Source organism: Mus musculus, chromosome 12, assembly GCF_000001635.26.
Source record: "Mus musculus strain C57BL/6J chromosome 12, GRCm38.p6 C57BL/6J".
In the NCBI taxonomy this organism is placed as follows: domain Eukaryota; kingdom Metazoa; phylum Chordata; class Mammalia; order Rodentia; family Muridae; genus Mus; species Mus musculus.
Window position 1 is genome coordinate 75,458,800 of NC_000078.6, and position 22,693 is coordinate 75,481,492.

The 22,693-nt window shown below is 42.9% G+C and overlaps 1 protein-coding gene across 4 annotated transcripts in view; it reads right to left on the minus strand.

The window, feature by feature from the left end:
• The window catches only part of Ppp2r5e (protein phosphatase 2, regulatory subunit B', epsilon), a 146,775-nt gene that overhangs the window by 9,337 nt on the left and 114,745 nt on the right, over positions 1-22,693 (minus strand). For 3 of the 4 annotated variants that reach the window (NM_012024.3, XM_006515925.3, XM_006515927.4), the window contains 8 exons: positions 10,933-11,063; positions 10,743-10,802; positions 9,713-9,821; positions 7,993-8,046; positions 7,829-7,879; positions 6,075-6,194; positions 3,503-3,630; positions 889-990 (listed from right to left, as the gene is read on the minus strand). In NM_012024.3, the coding sequence (NP_036154.1) occupies positions 889-990; positions 3,503-3,630; positions 6,075-6,194; positions 7,829-7,879; positions 7,993-8,046; positions 9,713-9,821; positions 10,743-10,802; positions 10,933-11,063 (755 nt within the window). The remainder of the gene's footprint in view (positions 1-888; positions 991-3,502; positions 3,631-6,074; positions 6,195-7,828; positions 7,880-7,992; positions 8,047-9,712; positions 9,822-10,742; positions 10,803-10,932; positions 11,064-22,693) is intronic. The other variant, XM_006515926.3, reaches the window with a different exon arrangement.

Below are 22,693 nucleotides of genomic sequence, written 5' to 3' on the forward strand. Positions count from 1 at the left end.
TGTGCAGTGCAGTGCTTCCTGACATGATGACAATGGGCTAAGCCTCTGCAATCTGAGCGAGTCCCCCAGTGAAATGCTTTCCTTTGTAAGAGCTACTTTGGTTACTTCTGAGTTACTTTGGTGCCTCTTCACAGCAACAGAAACCCTCTCTTGGGAAGTTGAATATACTGGATAAAAAATAAAACTTGGGCCAGACATAGAGGCTCACACTTTTAATCCCAGCACTTGGGAGGCGGAGGCAGGCAGATCTCTGAGTTTGAGCCCACCCTAAACTGTAAAATGAGTTCTGAGATAGCCAGGGCTACACAGAGAAACCCTGTCTTGAAAAACAAAAACAATCAAATAATAATAATAATTATAATATAAAAACAAAATGGGAGAACCATGTAAATAAAAATATAACCTTAAACACTTTAGTATTTTATAATACTAGACCATTAGAGCCTATATTCTCTTCACTTCTCTCTTAAGTTGTGATGACTTTGTTGGTTTCTAGACTAGACAAGAAGTTCTGGATTAAATAGTGCCTGGCCTCTCCTGAGCTGGAGTCAAGCCCATCAGTCCAATCTGAGTTTTGGTGTGTTAGCAGCAGGAGTCAGCCCACAGGCCTAACTACCTCATGGTTCCCTGAAGTGAGCCTGAAGGACTAGTTATACGCCAGGCTCTTAACCTTGTGGTAGAACAGAAAATGAAGAGAGAAAGGTAGCAGGCTTCATCAAAACCACACCATTACAACCCCTTCTTACTTAGTGGTGCATTAATGGGGCACAGCTAAGGAGCATGCAGAGAGAAGAGGTAAATAAAGAAACTGCTGTTTATGATCTGATGTGCAGCTGGGTAGGACTCATAGCTTTCTGCACAGCAGACAAAAGAGCTTTAAAAAGTTACCGCTGACGATCTGACTTGTATGTGGCTGTCAGCTCATCAAACATAGTGCTGTTCATTTCCATAAATGCCTTCAACACGTTGTACACCAATGCCACAATGGCCCTGTGAGGCAGAGAAGGAGAACAGACCGGTTAGTAGTCTTCACAAGGGGGTGCTGGCTAGGAAGGCCGAAGGACAACTCTGGCATGAGTCAGGCCTCCTCTAGTGCACAAACTGTTACTACTGTTTTCTTTGACAAGGCCACTCACTTCTAAAGTGCATTCAGATCATCATAACCCACTACCCACCCTCTCTCCCAGCCTATTACCCTTACTGTCCCCTACAAATCCCTTTCCCACATACATGTAGCACAGGCCAGCCTCAAACTTGGTGTGTAGCTGAGGATAACTCTGAAGTCCTGATTCTCCTGCCTCCACCCATCTAGTGCTGAGATTATGGGCATGTATTAGCACACCTGGCTTCCCATTCCCTTCTACACAGTTCATTTCCTCATCAAGAGACTTGAGTTCTTTACTATTCAACCTTCCTGAGAAATGGCAAAGTTAAAACCCAGCTTTGTTCTCCCAAATCATTGCTACCCAGAGCAGATGTGCTTATGGCTAATGCCTAACAAAGGCAAGTATAAGATAAAGCTGCTTTAAGGTGGGGAGACAGCTCAGGCAGGTGTGTGTGTGTGTGTGTGTGTGTGTGTGTGTGTGTGTGTGTGTGTGTGTGTGTGTGCAGATGGTGGTGTGCACCCATAATCCCAGAACGTGGGAGGTAGAGATAAGAGCACTGAGAACTTAAGAGCACTGTGGGCTACATATGGATACTATCTTAAAACAAAGAGACAGACAGACATTCAGACAGAGTAGTCATACCCTATAAACAAGTACCAGTGGTTTAGAAAAATTACTTTCAAAGTAATAATTTAAAATCAGAAGCTGTCCCTGTGGAAATGAGTACCTAAGTCAGTTGTGCTCAAAGACAGGCTACCACACCCTCTAAGCTGCTTTCCTGTGTGGTTGTGTCAGTCTGTTCCTGCTCACCCTTCCTGCTGACCTAATATTCACGCTGAAAACTGGCAAGCTGCTGCCATATGCTCTTGGCTATGGAGCACTACGCCACAGCTAAACCGCCAAGCTGCTGGGCTATTCTTATCGAGCAGAATACACTCTGGACAATGTGAAGACTGCTGTGGCGGACTTGAAAGATTCAGACTAGGCAAAAAAAAAGGTCTCTTTTCAAAACTTTTAAGGTTGCTTCCATTTTGCAACAAACTCCCCAATCTTACTAAGAAGACATCTCTAAAAAATGAGAGCTCATGTTAGTGGGAGGGTCCATGTTAGTGGGAGAGCTCATGTTAGTGTGAGAGCTCATGTTAGTGGGAGGGTCCGTGTTAGTGTGAGAGCTCATGGTAGTGGGAGGGCTCATGTTAGCGGGAGGTTCAGTGTCTGTTGTCCAGCTTCTGCTTGGTGCCCCAAAAAAGGGAAACTTGAGCTATGGCTCAAGAATGGCCTTCTTACTGGCTCTGGGCACTTCTTGACACTGCCTGGAGCTGCTCTCCAGACCCCTGAGAGAAAGTCTCTACAGCGGGGCTAAATATAGCTCTATTTCAAAGCTCTATTAATATACAAAGTATTATAGTTAGAAAATTGAAAAAAAATGTTATTTTACAACTCCATGAAAAAAATTAAAAGACAATACTGAATTGTACTTAGCAATTCTTCAATGCCACATAAAACTTCCCTTTATTGCATAGAGAAACATGCAAAAGCATGTCAATATAAAATACTTTAACACTCCTAGGGCTAAATTTAACTTGTCCTTGAAGATTATAAAATTTAGTCCCCACTACAAAAATCTAACAACTGAGCTGGCTGCTGGGAAATGGGTCTTCCTATCAAATGTAAATCTCTTCAGACCACTTCTTCACAGCCCCTCAGAACTTCCTGAAGCTGGCCCTGGTGAAGGCTCTTGTGAGCCTCAGTTCCTTTTCTAGCCTTGTTTCTAGCACTGCTCCCCCAAAGGCCTTTGCCCTCCGGAGCCTGCAGGCTTCCAAACTTGACAGGCACTTTTAACACCTGTGTCTTTTTACATGGAGGAAAAATTGACCCCTGTCTGAAGGGGTGTTCCCTATTACTGCCATCTACCAAACTCCACTAAGAATCTATCTGAAGCCAAGTGCAACCATTCCCCAGCACTCAGGAGGCTGAGGCAGGAGGATCAATGAGTTTCAGGTCAGTATGGCCTGTATGTACAGTAAGATCCTGCCTAGAAAAATTAGCACGTTTACTTTGAGCCCTGCCAGTCGATACACATCCTCCGGGGCTCCAACACATCCCCAAAACACATCTGGCTACCTTCAGACAGGTCAGAAAGCCTCTCAAGTAAAAAGATCTTTTAACTAAACAGCACTACTTTATTAAAATATTTGTTTGCTTTTTAGTCCCCCATCCAGCACATCTCCTGAGGGATTTTTATTTTGTCATGTGTGCACCTTTATCAATGGCCACAGCATCTGGTGCACAGTGAGCTGAGAGACATTTTACTAGTGAAAAGAAGAAGGGAAAGGGACATAAGACCAAACGGGAGTAGAAGGAAAGGAAAGGATCGAAGGAAACTGAAGACATACGGATTCCAATGCTCTTTTGAAATCCTATAAAGGCTGGAGAACATGATGGGAAGGATGACGTTAGAGTTTTCTTCTATCAAACTCATGATGTATTCATTATTCCAATAATAGAGTGCCCTTTCTGCCACCTTGAGGAAAGAAACAGAACAATTATAATACAAGTTATAATCTTTTCAAACAAAAGTATTTTAAAAGGCTATTTTTAAAATCATTCAATCAAAAGTATGATTAAATATTAATAACTCTTTACATTTTGTAAGATTTATGATCTTCCAAGAAGTTGCCAGGTGGTTCATCAGTTTGGGGAGGAAAAGTTTTCTTGGTTTTTGGGGCTTTTCCCTATCTGTTAATTTATCCTCTCTTTAGGTCTATCTACACATCTCCTCTATTTCCACACTCTTCCTTACACACACTGTCATGAGCTCAGCTTTCAGAGCTGCTAGTCCGCTTGTCTTGTTACACTTTGGGTCTTAAATGTCCCCAAAGGCTTATGTTTAAATGCTTTGTCTACAACCTGTGATGCTACTTGGAAAGCTGTGGGGTCTAGCTGGAGGAGGATGTCATTTACTTATTGGTTTAGATTCTGTCCTCTGTCCACAATACTCTAACTTCATCTGCTGGGCCTAAAAGTTTCTCACCTTGGACTTGATGAACTCAAATGGCTTTTTTTATTTATGTAAATTGAAAGATCATGATTTAGAACGAAAAGAAACAAGATTTCACACCCTGACAGACTGAGAAATTAGAGCCTTTCCATCTCCATCACTTGGCAGGTTCAAAACACTGCTGACTTACTGGTCCCTGAACGCTTAGAAACAGCCTTCAAGGAACGCTAGCACACAGAAGCCATGTGCTGTGCACACTCACATGTCACTGCTCTTAAACCTTGTAAGTGGTGTCATTATTCCAGCTTTATAGATGAGACTTGAAGAGCTAGGTGTAAGTCATTGGCTCAAGGTCACATGGCTAGCAAGTGGCACATACAGTAGCCTTCTCTTAACTCTTCCCTGCTGTCCCTTAAGATCGGATAACTGGTGGGAATGAAGCACCTGCAGTTGTTTGATGTAAACTGTGATGGGGGCTACAGAGCAGAACGAACAACCTGTACATACATACACAGGAGCTACTTAAGATCATGGCGAACAGTCACATGCATGACTGCAGACTCCTGGCCTCCAGGACTGTGGGGAAGTCAATCTCTGCTGTTAAAGCTACTTGGTCTGGAGCATTTGTCATAGCAACCTGAGCCTACCATACACTCTTTCCTACCTCCTTCTTCTTTGTTAACAAAAAAACCCAAGGCCCTGCAAGTGCTACGCAATGCTCATCTACGGAACGTCATTCTCAGTATGACAAATTACCTTCCTTCCTGAGCACTGAGTATCCAGTAAGTTTCTCTGCCTTGTTCTTTGTGAAAGACCCTTGGCCTCCACTATACCAAAGAGTCAAATGAAACCAGAAAACTAAACAGTCCATATGTTTTGAACATTACAGACTTAGTGTCGTGTGCACTGCTCTGAACTTTTCTATTTGTGTCTAGTCTGTACACCTCACAGAACTGTCCCTCCTTTTGTTCTGTGTGGCCTAAGCACTAGCTTAATACACTAGTATGTCTTTAGATTTAAAAACAGGAATAGTCAAGGCCTCAATCTGCCAGCTTAAAGGATAGTTCACCATCAAATTTCAAGTGTGCTTTTGTGCTGTTGAACAGGGTCTTCAAACGAGGGGCAGTATGATGAGCCTGCTAGATTTGTAAGATGGACTTTTGGTAAGACAGCCACCACGTAAGTTAAAGCACTATGTTCAACTCTGGTCCCGTTCTCTCCTGTATTGGTTTCAAAGCACTGCAGCCAGGACCTCCTTGAAAACACCAAGTGCACCTTCCCTGTGTTCTCACCAAACAGCCACAAGGAGGCAGAGCAGGCTGTGGGAAGGTCATGGGCTTTAAGCCTTTTTTACAATAAGCCACCTTAAAAATAAAAACCCATTGACATTCCCACTTGGGATCTTGTCCGGAGGACAGCACCCAGCTTCTCTTCCCTCCTCCTAAGGATTACTGATTACTCCTTCTCATACAGTGAAGAAACCCCAGCAGCCCACGTCATCTAATTTAGCCAAGTTCAGTTATTTTACAGCTTCCAGCTTTGGTATTCACATCCTGTCTTCTTGCAGGGTATTATGGGAACTGAAGTTAAAAGACAGAGCCTGTTAGAGGCAGATGCTCAGCATCCGGTAACAATTTGTTAACAAGCAGCAGGGGCTGGAGAGATGGCTGAGTCCCTATGAGAGTACTGACTGCCTTCTGCAGAGGAGCCAGGCTCGGTACCCTGCCTGCACCCGCACCAGCCAGCTCACAGCCACCTCTAAGTCCAGCAGCAGGGGAGCTGAGGTGCCGCTGGCCTCTGTGGGCATTGCACTCCAACAGACACAGAATTAAAAATAAAAATAAATAAATAATATTTTTAAAGTAGCTAGTGTCCATGATCGGTTTTTTTCCCAACACAAATGAAGTTTAGCCTAATGAGTTCACATGGCACACATCACTCTGACTCGTGTTCTCTTTCCTACTAACCTGAAAATGGGGGCTAGAAACACACTTGGCAATTTGTTTAAACAAAGGTTCTTGGATTTTAACAAATTGTGACGGTTCAATCACATCCAAGATTTCTTCCAGCTCCCCGAGGAACATGACCTATAAATAAGAACAAAGCACAAAACATGAGATCAACCACGAAAATCCCCACATGCTCAGCTTACTCAGTATCTTAAGGAAAGGGTGCACACAAAGCAACAGAACAAAAGCAAGGGCCCAGACATCAGTCTAGTTGTCTTAGCCTGGGATGGCGGCTCAGCGGGTAAGAGTGCTTGCTATGAAAGCATGAAGACCTGAGTTCAAATCCCCAGCATCCACATAAAAAGACAGAGCAGGCCATAGACATGCCTGCAACCCCAAGTGTTATGGGGTGTTGAGACAGGAGCATCTCCAGGGTTTCCTGGCTGCCAGCCTAGCTCCAAATTCTATGGCAAGTCACTGTGTTAAGAGTTCTTCTCAGGCCTCCGTGTGCGTACCCTACCTACTGCCATATACACAAAGAACATACCCGTTTCTCAAAGAACTCAGGACAGGGTCTTCTGTTAAAGCAAATTACTGGCCTCTCCGTCTTCAGGCCTTTGGAACTCTGCCCACTGCTAGCAACCAAGATATTTAACACCCTACCCATCCCCAGTTTTTAAAATAATGGCTGACACTCCTGAACAAATGTGCATTAGTCCACAGCACCACAACAGAACACACAGTCACTCAACAGGCAGCTGCATCCCACTAGCAAACAAATTCATGTTATGGAGGCACAGTAACCGCATCAGCACACACTGACCTGTCTCCTATGCTTATACGAGCACTCGTGCACACACTCTCCCTCTCCCTCTCCCCTCTCTCTATAGCACAGTGAATCTCATGGCCTCGGGGCTGTATGCAAAAGAAAGCTTGAAGATCACACAATGGAGCAAGATAAACAGATTTAGACAGTTGTATAAATAGAATGAAAAATAATAAATAAAGACTATTTACTCACTAAAAATAACGTTAGGCAAGCTAAACGAGCAATTAAAATATGAAGGAAGACACTTCTTTTGTGTCTCAAGGTACAAAGAACAGCAGATTCCCTTAAACTCCTATTGTTAAGGAACGAGGTAATTTGCTGACGCTGTATGGACTGAGGTTAGAATCACTGATGTGAGGAAGGGGCTCTTCCTATACCCCATCCTTCATTAAGACACATACATCCTCTTGTGACATAAAGATAACAGGTGGCCTCTGTTTCCAGGCTAAGAGAGGGCTTCAGATCTGGGGTGGTGACAGTTAGGATCCATTCAAGCTCCTGCTTGGGGACTCCCTACAAACACACATGCCTTGGTGACTGTATGTGCCTCATTTCCGGGAATGTCAAGCTAATGGTCTGGTGTATATTGTGAGACTATACACTGTAAGCCCTCACCCATAGTATAGTTTAACATGGGGACTGGAGCAGAATGCTCAGGGATCTATCTACAGAGTCACTACAAAGTGGCCTCAGTGGAGCTAGCTGGACACACGGTGGGGATTGGCCAGGGTTCAGAGTTCAGGAGGCAGGCTCTAGTCTATTGGCATGCTCTCACTCAGTGTGCCTGGATGTGCTACTCAACTCGAAGCCTCAGTTTAGCGCTAGTAAGACCGAGAACTACAAAGCCAAGTTTAGATGAGGCGTCCCCTCATGCGTGCTTAGCCTCACAGGGCTTGGCAAAGCACTCCTTTACCACTGGCACTCTCCAAGGTTAAGTACTTACCTCTTTTTGACTGCATGTTTTAGGCCAAAATTTCATTAGCCCCCTAATAACCTAAAAGGAAAAGGAAAAAAAAAATTGAGGCATTTAATGTTTGACATTTTAATGAAGATGGTTTTTGCTTAATTTTTTTTCACATTATAGAAAGGGAAAAAAAAAAAGCTTACTGGTTCTGTAAGGGAAGGGTCTTTCTCCAGAAACTGTACTATACAATACGCCAGCTAAACAGGAAGGAAGAGCAAAGGACAGAGCATTAATTTGATCCAATGAAAGGTGGAAGCACACAGCATCACTTCTCCAAAGCATCCAGACTCTGGTTTAACCTCACAATCACTTCGTTTGAACCCTCATGAAAGAACTGGAACCCAGCTGTGTTGCCCAGGCTAGTCTCGAACTCCTAAGTTGAACATGATTCTCCTACCTCAGTTTCCTGAATAGCAGAGACTGCAGCTAAAGCTATGCTTTTCAAGTCAGTGACAACGTGACAAGGCTCCAGAGGAATTCTGTTTTTAAAGAGCACTGAGACTAGATTTTGGAGGCTACTGAAAAGCAGGGCAGCCTGAAAAGATCTCAGACATTCAAGTCCGGGCTACCCCTCAAGCTCTGGGCTTCAGCTTTTGTGGGGAAGCAGTTTGTAAAAACCCAGGCAAGTGCCTATGGGAGAGCCTGAAGGGGAAAAAAAAAAAAAAAGAGGCTTCCTGAAGCGATCAAAGGTTACACTTGCCAAAGTCAGAATCCGAGGAGTGTCCCCAGTCTCAACAGGAACGCTTTCAAATAACTATGAAATGCTATATCCTGCTGCACAGACTAAAGAAGTTTTCTAAAGGGCTAGGAAAAATTCCTGAACAGGAAACCGATTCTCTTAAAAACCAAAATTTTGATGGTGTGCTAAATCTGGAACATATGGACTAATTCTTTCCTCAAAATACAGAGTTTCACATTTAAGAAGGAACACTGCTTAGAAAAATGTGTTACGTTTTAATGCAAACTCAAAAGAGAAGGGAGCAAGAGTTTTAGAACACTGAACGTAAAAATACCACTCCATCAATTACGCCTTCCAGTGACATGCTCACCGTGCAATGAGTGCAGCTCAGCACAGATGCTACAGCGCGGGCAACACAGGAGCTGATTATCAGCACTACTCCTTGTAGGTGTGTATCTGTTCTGAGACAACACGCTATACAGCCAAGGCAATCCTTCTGCCTCAACCTGTTAGGTGCTGAGATTACAGCTGCAGGAGGCCACACCCCAAAAGATCTGATTTGTAAGTAATGAGGGGCTTATCAAAAGGACGATGTGAAAATATTGATAGGTTTGACTGCTTCTGAAAGAGTGCAGTGCTGTGAAGAAGCAGAAGGGGGCAGAGGGCACAGCTGACAGCCCAGGGCAAAGTGAGACAGGGCTAAGTATTCAAGAACATTCTGCTTCTTAGGCAAGGCCCAACGATGCCTCGCCCTAGCACACTCTTACCCGCTCTACATTTACATACATCCTACTATGGACAATCTACAGCAGGGAACCTCGTGAACACGGAAGTCTGCTATGAAATAACACAGAGCAAAGCCTATTCCTACCTTTAAAATAGTTCCATAATTCTACTGGGGGGGGGGGGAACGACATACTTTCATACTTTTCTTGGGGAGTATTTTTAAGTTTAACACACCTTTACTTTAAAAAAAAAAAAAGGAAAGAAAAATAATATCCTAAGAAACAGGAAATCCACAAATTTTTCATTTTGCTTCAGAAGGTGTATTTAAAACTATGTGTGGCGGCTCACCCCTGAATCCCAGCACTCAGGAGGAAGAGGCAGAAGACTACAAATTTACAGCCAACCCTGGCACAGGGGAGAGACTCTACATCAAAACCAGTTTGAACAGAAAGCTCTACCTGTGCATGAAAGAGTGACAAGCTCCTGACAGTGTGTAGAGGGATCAACACTTTCACCAGGAACTGTTTGTGTTCTGCCTTGAGTGGTAAAGCAAAGCCATTGATAATACTGGGGAAAAGAAGAGAGAGGGTTAGCAATGTTAACCCACACACTGAACCCAGACAAGGTCTTGTTAGGAGCTGGCTAACTCTTAATTTATATTTGTCCAAAAAACATAGCCAACCCCTCCCACCAATGACATTTAAGACTTTTTTTAGTTACTTCAACAGAGATCACTTATTAGGCAGGAATTTTAACAGAAGTAAATTTGATTATGAACATCCAGCAAACAGGCAGATGTGCCCCAAAGCTTCTTATCAAACCCATGTTTTGTCCTCCCTCTGTTCCTCTGTAGCCTATCGGCTAACATTCTCTTAAAGCAGGAGCTGTCTGTCTCCAGATCACCTTGCTAACCTGCTCTTTCAACACCCTTGCCACCTCCTGACACCACTTCTCTTCATTCCTGAAACCTCTGCCAGTCTTGGGAGGCCACTGGGAGGAAGCAGGGAGATCCCACCTTTTCCTCATCTTATTAGAAGGAAAGAATAAGCAATCACTCTGCCCAGCTACATCTGCTGCTTGGCTCTACCTCCGAGGGCAGCAGCTGCCTACAGCTCCACATCTGGCTATGCAGTCTTTCCAATACATAACAAACCTGCTTTCAGCAGATGTGAGAAAGGACAGGTGGCCTACATGCTAGGCCCAGAGAATAAGGTGCTTTGCTGTCACTGGCCTGTCACCCAATCAGACACCATCACTGAGTAAGCTGTGAGCTCCTTCAGGTCATTGTGGGGGAGTTAACGATATGTAATTATGGAACAAAGAACAAAGTTAGCCCTTGAGAGTCACTTGGGAAACAGGCTAAGCACAAATAAGAGGCCAGGGGATATGGAGCAAGAGCTCCAGGTCAACCAGCACCCCTTCTGCCCCCTGAACACGACCTGCAGAATGAGGCTCACCGGAAACCAACAATGCATAGTAAATACTCACCTTCCTAATATTTCCAGCAGTTCAGCTACACCATTGAAGTGTTCTGTTTCATAAACAAACCTGAGAGGAGAAAGAGGAGAGAAGAAAGGAGATGGGAAGGGTGAAGGAATAGGGAAGGGAAGGAGGAGTTAGCACTTTATCTTCAACTACTGAAGGCTTGTTTAATGCTTCTGCAAAAACATCAACTTACCTTAGAAAAATATTGTTAATTTGTTTTCGGATAAATGCTCTAAGCCCGAGAAACTTGCCATAAATCCTGTGCAAGACTGTTTTTAAATAGTCCCGTTCTCGAGGGTCTTCACTGTCAAATAGCTCCAAAAGCTGTTGTAAATGACAGTAGAACAGAAGGCGGTTAGAGACACTTTTAGGCAAGAACTGAGAAATTCTATTGTTCATTATTTACGATCCCTCTGTCCCTTTTTTCCCTCTTCAGAAAGCTACTAAATAAAAGTTACACCCAGCACAGGAGTAGTCTTTGGGGAAGGAAGGCAGCTACACTGAGAAGAAGGTTTTAAACCCAGGGGAAAGCTCGTGCTGCAGTACCAGTAACAGTGGCAGCCAATGCAGCGCTCCCGCAATCACACAGGCCAGGCCCTCGGGGCGGCAGTTTACCCTTGCCTTGCAGATGAGCACACTGGGGCCCAGAGAGCCGATTGCTGGTGATGCCACAGTGAGAAGCAGCAGCACAGGGATGTGAACCCACTGAGTGCTTAAAGTCCTTGGCCTTCAACACTGTATGCCACCAACTCCTGGGCTTTTCAGTACAAACAGAAACACAGATTTAAGTTAAACCCCTCAGCTCTACCAGAAGGCCCAAGAAGATGAAACAACCTAACCCAAAGCAGACACTGAAATTCCCAATGACCCCAGCCCAGCAATGTTGTTACACAAGTTGTGCGCAGGGCAGAATTCTCATCAAAGTAAACATGTACTATGTTATGTGAATGGCAGGATCTAGGTTTGGATCATTTACAATTTAAGCCACAGAATTCTCATAACATGGTTCCAAGTCTTAAGCCATAAGAGAGAACACCAGCTCAGTCTTAAGGAAAGTAGCAGGGCCACTTTGGATCCAACCTAATTCCTGCAAGAAATCCTTAGGTTCTTGTTTTGTAACACTTGTTGAAGAGATGGAATAGAGCTCAACGACAGAGTTCTTGTGTGTTCTCTCTCTCTCTCTCTCTCTCTCTCTCTCTCTCTCTCTCTCTCTCCATATTTATATGTGTGTGTATATATACATATATGCATATATATACATATACACACATATATATATATATGTGTATATATATATATATATATATATATATATATATATATATATGATTATAGGTATTATAATCCCAGCACTCAGGAAGGTGAAACTAAAACATCTTGGAGTTCAAAGATAGCTAAATTAAGAACTGATTACCAGGCAATCAACAACAACAAAATCAGTTGGTTCTAAAATTTATATAAATCACCTAGAAGGGCCAAAGCAGTTTTGGTAATACGAGGACTCATAATCTCAGTTTTAAAATTCAATATAAAGCTAGTAAACAAGAGTATGCTACTGACATGTGATAAAAATATATAAGTCAGCAGAACAGAGTGGAGTCCACAAAAACTTTCAAATTCATGGTCAACTGGTTCCATGGGATGCCAAGACACTTGAGCACAAGAAGGTCCTTAAGCGAAGGTGCTGGGACAAGCAGATAGACACCTATAAAATGCTAAGTCAGACCTCGAGCTCATACTACAAATTCAAATGGACTCAAAATGGATAATCAACCTAAAGACAAGAGTAAATGATAAAGAAGACAGAAGAATAATCTTCACATCTCCAAATCAAGGGATTTTTTTTTTAAACTCTGACAAGAAATGAACAAAACTAAACAAAGTTAACTGAACTGAAAACCCTGGGGATGGTTGCACAGTCCTGAAAGTGTGTTTAAAATTACTCAACTGGAGGGCTAGGGAGGTGGGAGGTACAGGGTCAATCTCCAGAGCCCATGTAAAAAGCTGGATGGTACATGCTTATGATCTCAGCACTGGGAGGAGAAGACAGAAAGCTACATGGGGCTCACTGGGCAGGCAAGCAGTAAGCGCCAGGTCAGTGACAGGTACCATCTTCAACAAAGGTGACCAGAACCCAAGAATGAGTGATCACCTGCCTCCACATACACACGTGCATGTGTACACACTCCTGAACCCCATACATACATTTAGACATATAGATGCAGACTACTAAATTATAAACTTCAAAAGGGTGACTTTATGTTACATAAATTATAATTTAACAAATCTGCTATTTTGTAAAAATGATACTGGGAAAATTTCTCAGAGTGAAGAACAACAATTACAATAAAATAACCAACTCAGCATGCAAGTAAAAGCTGCCTACCTTCATTCTCACAAAAGGCTATACATATGTGTGTTTATGCATACATGATTATATATATTTATATATAAGTGAGTCCAAGCAATGAAGCTGTGAGGCTGAGCTGACAACAAAGAGAGGACAGTAATCAAACAGACATCATTTTGTTTCGTATTTTGTTTGATGAAAGACAGTCCTGGGCAAAATATATTAACTAAAAATAAAGAAACTTCAAATACGGCAGGAAGTTAAAATTAAAGAAAAGCCTGGACAGGGAACCAGTGCACAAGTTTGGCTTCACAATGCTCGCATTCATCATCTTTTCTATCTGTTTGTTCTACATTGAGTATTTTGAGTAAATATTTATTGGTGTATACTGAAGGTCAGCCAATGGGCAAGGGGGTGCCAGGGATATGGTGATGTGCAAGTCAGCTATACTCTGCTTTCACAGTCTAGTCTAATGGTGGATAAAAATAAACAAAGAGCACAAGTAGTTCAAGATGTTGTACAAATGTATAATGGATCTATCGACTCCACTTGGAAGAAGGATAGTAATAAAGAAGGCTTCCAGGGAAAGTGATACATATGGTGATACATACACACACACACACACACACACACACACACACACACACACACACACACACACAAGAACCGGGACAAGTGTTGATATTTATCAGCTTTCTGCCACTATAACGAACTACTTATGAAAAAGCATGACTTTTTTCAATCTCAAATCTGAAGGCTGACTGTCCAAATGGCATAGAATATATAACTCCACAGCAAGGGCTACCCTAGACCGCACCGACAGGTGGGTAATCAATTATACAACAAGAAGGAAGTGAATACATTACAACTCCAGCCAGGAACATAGAAAGAGAGAGACTAGTGTCCTAGAAACGCTACCAAGAGTGTGCCCCAAATGCCTTAGGGACCTCCCACTCATCTCCACATCTTAAATGGTCACTTCTTAGTCACTTCTCCAAACTATCACCTTGACTACCAAGTGTCCAAATGCAAAAGACCCCTGGTGGGTGGGAGGTGGGTGGGTTAGAGGGTTGTCATTTAAATAACACCCAAACTAGTACAATGTTCCCAAGGAATATGGAAGAGGCAAGGCAGCAGCTTAACTGACAGATGACACTTAGCAATAACTGTCACATCGCTGCCTATTTAGCAATAAAATAAACAAGTATGTACTGAGGTCTTTCCTCATGCCATAGATGTCCTTGCTGCTGGGCACACAGAGTGCTGGACAAACTTCCAGCTAACTAAGGGATGCAACCATCAAGTTAACAATTTACTTGCACAGGTAAGCATTCTACTTAGGAAAAAGGGCACGTGGCTTTAACAGGCCAGAAAGGAGAGGAAGGGTTTATGTAAGAGATACTCAAAATTACACAAGACATCCATCTACTGCATTCCAGTCCTTGTCTATGGAAATTATTAACCATTTTAAGTTCTATTTTTAATTGGGTTTCTACTTTAAGGGAATGAGCTTAATGAATAATGTGCAACTAACATAAGAGGAGGTTTGTGGGGTGGAATGTTAGCAAAACTTGAGTCAACTGGGCTTCTGTAGTGCTAATCTGAAGTTTAACAGCTATATAATTAAACAAAGATTATTTAACTAAATACTTCATTAGGTTTTCAAAAAGCAAACAAACAACAAGAACGAAAAAGCTATCTTAGTGAGGACCTGTGCAGGGTCCTGCTAAATGCACTGTCCTTCTCCAACAAAGAAAGATGAACTTCGAGATTCCGCTGCTCCCTGCTGGCCTGTCCAACACACTTCTGACAATATTATAATGGGACTGGCAAAAACAAAGGGATCATGGCATATAGTCCAAAGGGGAGAAGCAAGATGAGTTCTGATTTCCACAACAAATTCTCCACATCCATAGATTATGTCATCCATCATACCACAAGCAACTTGTCAAAGAAAACCTGGAGTTTACAAATTGATTACAGGGCAAAGATAGATATGTTAACATGCTGACTCCAACTTAAAAGAAAAAAAGCCTCCCTGAGTTTTAACAGAGGTAAACTGTGTTAGGATTTAGAATGAAAATATAAACATCCACCATGCCCTCCCACCTCACCCCCACACCTCCTACCTTACCTACCATACCCCCAACCCTCAGCAGTGGGGCCTGGAGAACAGAGCAGACTGTCAGACTTTGTGTGGGTTTCCCAACTTGGAAAATGGACAAAAAGTAGCAACCCCAGTTTCCTCTTGCTCATTGTGCTAAGGGTCTTTCCATCCTCCCAGCAGAGAGGAAAGCTAAGAAGGTGCCAGTTCCCTCCCCCGCGCCCCCAGAGAAGCTTCAGAGGTGTAAGAATGAAGGCATGAGCTAGATTTGATGTCCTGGGATGAGAAGCATCCGCCAGAGCAGCTTCCACGTTTGTATCGTCAATACCCTTTGCACCCCTGAGCATTTCAGTGTTCTAACGAGTTATGGTCTAAGGCTAGAGAACATGACAAGTGTCCAGTCTCAGATATCAAACACTGCTAAATGAAGCATTACCGAAGTAACAGGACTGACTGAAACCCTGCATACTTTAGTGAGGTCTCAGCAGTACTCTTCTCTAAGCTCCCAGTTTGGAGGTAAGGCAGAAGACCAGGAGGTCTCCTTTGAGGGACACTCGGAGTCTGAGGAAAGATCTATGGCATAATAATAATCTAGGGGTTCTCAGTGGGTTGGCAGGGTCCTGCTCAATTATCCTACTGTGGCCACCTACAGAGTACCACAGCTGTAAATACAGCATGTACACATGCACATGACCCACAAGCACAAGCTTTAAGTGGGTCTAGGTAGATGAGCAGGTAATGACGGTTATTACGAAGAACCAGTAGACAGTCTACCAAATGAGCAACTCCAAAGAAAAAGAGAATGCAAGGAGTAGGGAAAACTTGCAAAAAATAACAACCAAAAAAAAAACAAAAAAACAAAAAAACACCTCAACATTCTCAGAGCTCCTACTCTATTAGGTTCCTGAATCAAGAGAAGATGCTGTAACAAGTGATAATGAGAGAGAGAGAGAGAGAGAGAGAGAGAGAGAGAGAGAGAGAGAGAGAGCGAGCTAGCTTTGGGAAGTCAAAATGAGAAGAAAATACGCATCTTGGCAGAAGAACCATAGCATTAGGTGGCAAAACTTGCAGCTTACCAGTCACCAGGGCACATGGAGAAGAACAGCTAGACAACAGGGCCAGAAGCAGAGCAGAGACAACCAGCCAATCAATCCAGAAAGACACGAGGACAGGAAAACAACGTAAAGAAGGCAAATGATCTGAGAAAGAACTCAATGCAATTCTCCCAAGGCACTGTGAGGTGGGGAAGGCATATGCTCCTCTATAAACATAGCTCATTCACAAGAAATGAAGGTCTCAAAAGCTTCCAGATCTCTAAAAAGACAACAAGCTGTACTATGCTCATTTTCTCAATACCAATCCTGGAAGTTGTACGTCAATGAAACAAGTCCTTAAATACCTCAAGATACATTACCAAAGATTACCAAAGCAATGTATGTGAATAGTTAAGTATATGTGAGGAGAAGTATATGTAAATAGTAAAAATGTTATCAGTCAAGTCATCTCCAAGAATTTGCATCTCATTCATGTTTTCCTATGAAACATCAAGAGGTAAGGTGTAGCAAATGAGAGAAAGTTAGGTGAACAAATGCATGTCCCACAGAAAGGCAAAAGGAGCTCGGGATGAGACTGGGAAAGCATCCAATATAGATGAGAACAGGATGAGCAGGACTTCAAGGAAGAAGGACTCTAAAGAGAAAAGACAGCAGACAGACTGGCATGGGCATGTGTGTGTGCGCCTGTGACTGTGTATGTCTATGTGCAAGCACGCATATGTGCCTGTGTGCGTATGTGCATGCACAAGTCTCTCTCTCTCTCTCCCTCTCTCCCTCTCTCCCTCTCTCCCTCCCCCTCCCCTCCCCTCTCCCTCCCTCCCTCCCTGCCTCCCTCCCTCTCTCTCTCTCTCTCTCTCTCTCTCTCTCTCTCACACACACACACACTGTGTGTGTGTGTGTGTGTATGTCTGTCTGTCTGTCTGTATGTCTGTCTGTCTGTCTGTCTGTCCTTGGAGCAATAAGGGAGGAACAGCTGACCAGCAGAGGAAAGAACCAGGTGAACCACCTGGCCATTGTTAACTTTAGGGTTAAAAAAGCTCCATGCGGGAAGAAAGAGTTCTCTCAGCGGGGAGCAACCATGCTCTGTGGAAGACCACACATCCCAGAATATGTGGGCAGTACACATAAAAAGGTGGGGCAGGGAGCTGGAGAAATGGCTTATGGTTAAAGCCCTGCACTCCTCAAGAGGACACAAGTTTGATCTTAATATCCAAGTAAGTCCTCTACTGCCTGTGCATGGGCCCACAAACATATTCACATACTTACACAAATATACACAAAGAAATAGTAAAATAAATCTGTATTTTAAAATCATTTTAAATATTTCTTACAAGAATATAAAGTTAGGTGGGTGGGGAAGGGATCTGTGAGGAAATGGGTAGGAATATGATCAAAGCACAAACAAAATTCTCAACAAACTAATAACATTTTTTAAAAAGAAACAGGAGCTGGTTGTGATGACACAGGCCTTTAATCCCAGTATTCGGGAGGCAGAGACAGGAGGATCTACAAAGTGAGTTCCAGGCCATACATACAGGCCTCCATAACAAGACCTGTCTTTAAAAAAAGTTAACTTCACCCTAAAGCAAACACAACAAATTACTCCATAATAAAGAAAGGCAGTTACAGTTCCTGAGGTATGTCCATGACCACACACACAGCCATACAAATACACACAGTATACTTTGATTTAATTATATGTATGTCACAACTATATACTTCTCCATATAAAGCAGCATTTTTAAGAACAGCAGAAATTTTTCAAGAAATCTAAGTGTAATTGTATGTGCTTTATAATTCTAGCACTTGGAAGGTAAAAGCAAGAAGATCCAAAGTCAAGGCAAAGGTGAGATGGGGTGGAGGGGTTGTGGTGCTGAGTTAGTTGCAGGCAAGATGGCTCAGTGGGTAAAGGTGCTTGCTGCCAAGCCTAAACTCCTGAATCCAATCCCCAGGCTCGATCTGGCAGGAAGGAGAGAACTGATTCCTGCATGTTATCCTCTGACACCATGTACCACCATATGCAGACACGAACTACGTGTTTTCTATGCACTACTTTACAGAAGACATGTTCAAGCAGACAATGAATAAAACTGGATGTTCTAAATGTCTTCGTCCAAACTGACACAGCACTACAATTCAAGCTCCATGCTTCTGGCTCTGCTGGGAACAGCTATTCTGAAATGAAAAGCTGAGTCCCTTGGCAGTCCCTGGACCACATGATGCACACATGAGACCAACAAGCATTGCACAGCTAGCTCTATTAACAAGCCAAGGTCAGCCTCCATCCCTGTCCATCAATTCTTTTCTATATACCTTCCAAACATCATGTGCCTTCTTCCACAGGTCTTGCCTCAGCACATGTGTCTGTCTCAGCTGACATCACTCTGCCAATCTCCTGGAGTCCAAGGAAGCAGCAAGAAACTGAAGCATATCACTAGAAGTTTTTTGGCATGCTTCTCTCTAGGGAGTCCTGACAAGTAAAGCTCAACTATGCAGTAAGGCAGAACAAATACATTTGCATAGTTAGCAAAGAATCCCTCATCACATGTCCTTTCATGTGCTTGCTTTAGCAGAACACGCTTTCTCCTGTGTCTGCCTCAGCTCAATATCCCTTCATATGTTTGCCCCAGCAAAACATCACCCAAACAACTTTCCAAAGAGCACTTAAGTTTCTACTTCAAGTGTGGGTTCTGGGAATCATGAGGCTTGACAGCAAACCTCACTGGCCCCGTATAGAGCTCTGGAGTTAAATGCTGGACTAAGGATGAGCAGGAAATGAGGTGTTCTGTCAGCTGGTGAGGCTAACACCCCAGGCAGAAATAAATTTTCTGGTTGTATCTGCTGTAGCCTCTGGGAGACAACTGTGCACACTCTGAGATATTCAGGGAACTTATTTGGAAAATATCTTTGTGTTAGAGTGGGGATTCAAAGTCTCAAGGACCTTACTTACTTCAGACAAGAAGCCAAAAGTCATTCACAGCGTGCTTTGGGCCACGTCCAGTTTTATTTTGAGGCTTTAAATACATAACATCAAAAGATCACTTTTGAGGTCAAACTTAATGATTTGTATAATTTGCATAATAATTATGCCACTTTGGTCTAAATATAACTGCAAATGTGAAGTACAAATTACTAAATAGCTATCTCCAGCAGTAGGTATGTTATAGGGATTCTTGACTTGTGTCTCTTAGCAACCACTGACTGTTTCGGATCTAGAGAACGGTTGAAGGCAATCTTTAGAAACATGCTGCTAAAGAGCCACAGTGATTCACCCAAAGAAATAATCCAAGGTTGGCAATCAGCCTGTTTCTAAAAGGAGGGCCAGGAACAGCAGTCAGAAGAAACCATTTCCCAAGACCCTGTAAGCAAATGAAGATGATCTTAATGGATAACAAACGTTGTTCCATGAGCTGAGGCGGGCCTGCAGGTTACATAAATCTAAAAGCTGCATGGCCACATATATGGTATGCTACACACATCTTTAACAAAGATTAAATGATTACATTTTAAAAATGATAGAGGTTCTGTAAATCTCAGCTTCATAAAAATCACAATGTTGCTCAAGTAGTGCAGTCAGAATTTTCCTGGATGAATAACAAGGCCCTTCAAATAGAAACACTCAAAAACTCTGGAGCAAAACCCAACAGACAGGCTGTTCTGTCTGGAAATTCATTCATAATCCAGACTCTAGTTTTTCTTTAAAAGCCCAAGGAGGTCAGACACGTGGTCTGCTCACTCACTGGCTAGCCTAGATGATGCAGGCTTGTGGGAGTGGACAGAAGAGTTAGCACACTCTGCCATTACATCCACTCTGCCTCTGTGCGGCCCGTCCTCTGTAAACATCTAAGCATCCATTTCTGCTCCAAATACACATTCAAACACAACACTGGTCAGAGAAATCAGTTGGCAAAGTGGAACTGATAAAGAATTTAGAGATACAGGAAACTACACATGGCATCTAAAAGAAGAAAAAGATGAGCCATCTAAGCCATGAGGTACCCAAGAAATTTAGAGTAAAGGTCAGATGTCAAATAATATTAAGATGCTTGGCAAATATTACAGGCTAATAATGGATAACTTCGCAACCTGGAGCCATAAAAGAAAATACAGCACTAGGGAGGCAGAGGCAGGAGGATTTCTGAGTTCGAGGCCAGTCTGGTCTACAGAGTGAGTTCCAGGACAGCCTGGGCTACACAGAGAGACCCTGTCTCGAAAAACCAAAAGAAAAGAAAAGAAAATACAATGTAAAATGCTATCAAAACGAAAGTTGATCTTTAGTGAAAACAGTGGTAGGAGACAGCAGATAAGCAGCATTCCCGGCCTTGTCAGGAGCTTCAGTCATTACATCCTGACATTACGAGGGACTTGCTGAGGGACTGTGGATATCTGACAGCTACTTTCCAGATGAATAAAGTGACAGACAGCACAGTAGTGCAACGTGCCCAAGGTTACACAGTGAAAACTAGTAGAGTTGGACTTGGTGACACGTGCATGTATGCTCAGCACTCAAGAGGCAAAGGCAGGAGGATGGTCGCAGGACTGAGGGCACCCTGGTATATCCACCAAGTCTCAGGCCAGCAGGTGACATAGTGAGACTCTATCCTAAAACAAATAACAAGTCAGCCTGAAGCCAAACCAGCCTCTACACTTAAACACCTCCCCACTCTGCTTCACGGCAGGGAAGAAGTCAAGTACTGAACAGGCACTCGAGACATCACAGGAAGCAAGCTCCAGGTTTTAAAGGGGCATACCCAGATGCTGAAAGGACGGAAATACAATGAATACCGGTCATAAAAGGACTATAGAAATAGAGTTTCAGGAAGGCTAATGTGCAAATAACCTGTGGTTTATGAAGATGCAAAGGAAATAAGAATGTACTCGCAGCAGAAACCTTTGTTGTGTTTGTATGGCATATATGGTTCTTTTAGATGCAAAATGAGGTAGACAGATCACAAAACAGGAAAAAGAAAATCATATCCTCTCCACAATTACCAACAACCTGATATAGTCCCTTCCAGAACTGTTGATGCATAATGCTATAGTCTAAACGTGCCCCCAAACTCATGTTTTGGAAACTTGTTTTCCAATCCCACAAAGGTGGAACCATTTGCGAGGTGTTCAGATCACAACAGTACCCACGAAAGGAGTCCCACCACGATAAGAAAGTGACTTCAAGAGCGCCCCATTTGCACCCTGTACCTTGTACCCTTGCGATGTGAGAACACAGCCACAGGACGCTTGCCAGATGTCAGCACACGGATTTTGGACTGTCTGATTTCCAGATTTGTGAGAAGGGAGTTTCTGCTCATTAGGAATTGCCTATCTCAGGTAAAGCTCAGGTTTCTGCCTCAACCACATATCTTCTCTGTTTTGCACCACAAACCAAAACCAGTAAAGGGAAAATTCCAGAAATAATTCCAACGTTTTAAATAGTCGTTCCGAGTAGCACGAGAAAGCCTCAGTACCCCTCAGCACCCTACCTCAAGCATGAGTCAACTGTGTCCATGTTGGGTCCTCAGTGGCCATCTCACGCCCACCACTGTATCGCAGCACTTGCATACAGCAGGGGTGCCAGGGTCAGGGCTGCCTGTGGCTTCAAGATCCACCGGGAGCTTGAGGCACATCTCTCACGTACAGGAGAGAAGGTCTTGAGAATGGGCTAAGAAAACCACAGACATGCCTTTCCCCTAAAATAACCGATCCAGACTCAAAAGCTAAAGGATTCTATAATGTGCACGTACCACTTCGAAACAGATCATAGGTACCACCGTTCTCATTCTTTTTACTAACTATGTTTTACCACATGAATGTCTATAGTTTCTCCATCAACTTCTGACGAAGATGTATTAAGTTTTTTCTAATCCTGTAATCATCAACACTGAAGCCTTTGGTATCTCTGTAGGCACATTTGGTTGTGTTACATGAAACTGCTGGGTCAACATTTGACAGAACACTATGAGATTTTCTCTTCAGAAATGACCACTTTAAGGAACAGATGCCATGTGTACTTGTCTGTCACTCACAGGTACAGATCTTCTGATGGCCTTTTTTTACTTTCTCAGAAGAGTCCCCTCCACCCAAACTTCTGTTATATCCCTTCTCCTGTCCCAACCCCACAGTTTAATGTACCTAAATATTCTTTTTTTTCTTGCAGTACTGAGAACTATTTAACTATGTAAAGTACCCTATTAAATATCTTCCTCAAAAAACGTATCCCATGAATTATAAAGATTCTAATTTTTTTTTAAAAAATCAGAATTTTAATTAGAACTATATACTAGCTGGGCATCATGGTGTATGATTTTAGTCCCAGCACTCAGGAAGTAAGAGGCAGGCCTCTTTGAGTTAGAGGCCATTCTGGTCTACAGAGTGAGTTCTAGGACAACCAAAACTACACAGAGAAAACACTGTCTCAAAGGGGGAAAACAAAACAAAGAACTATACC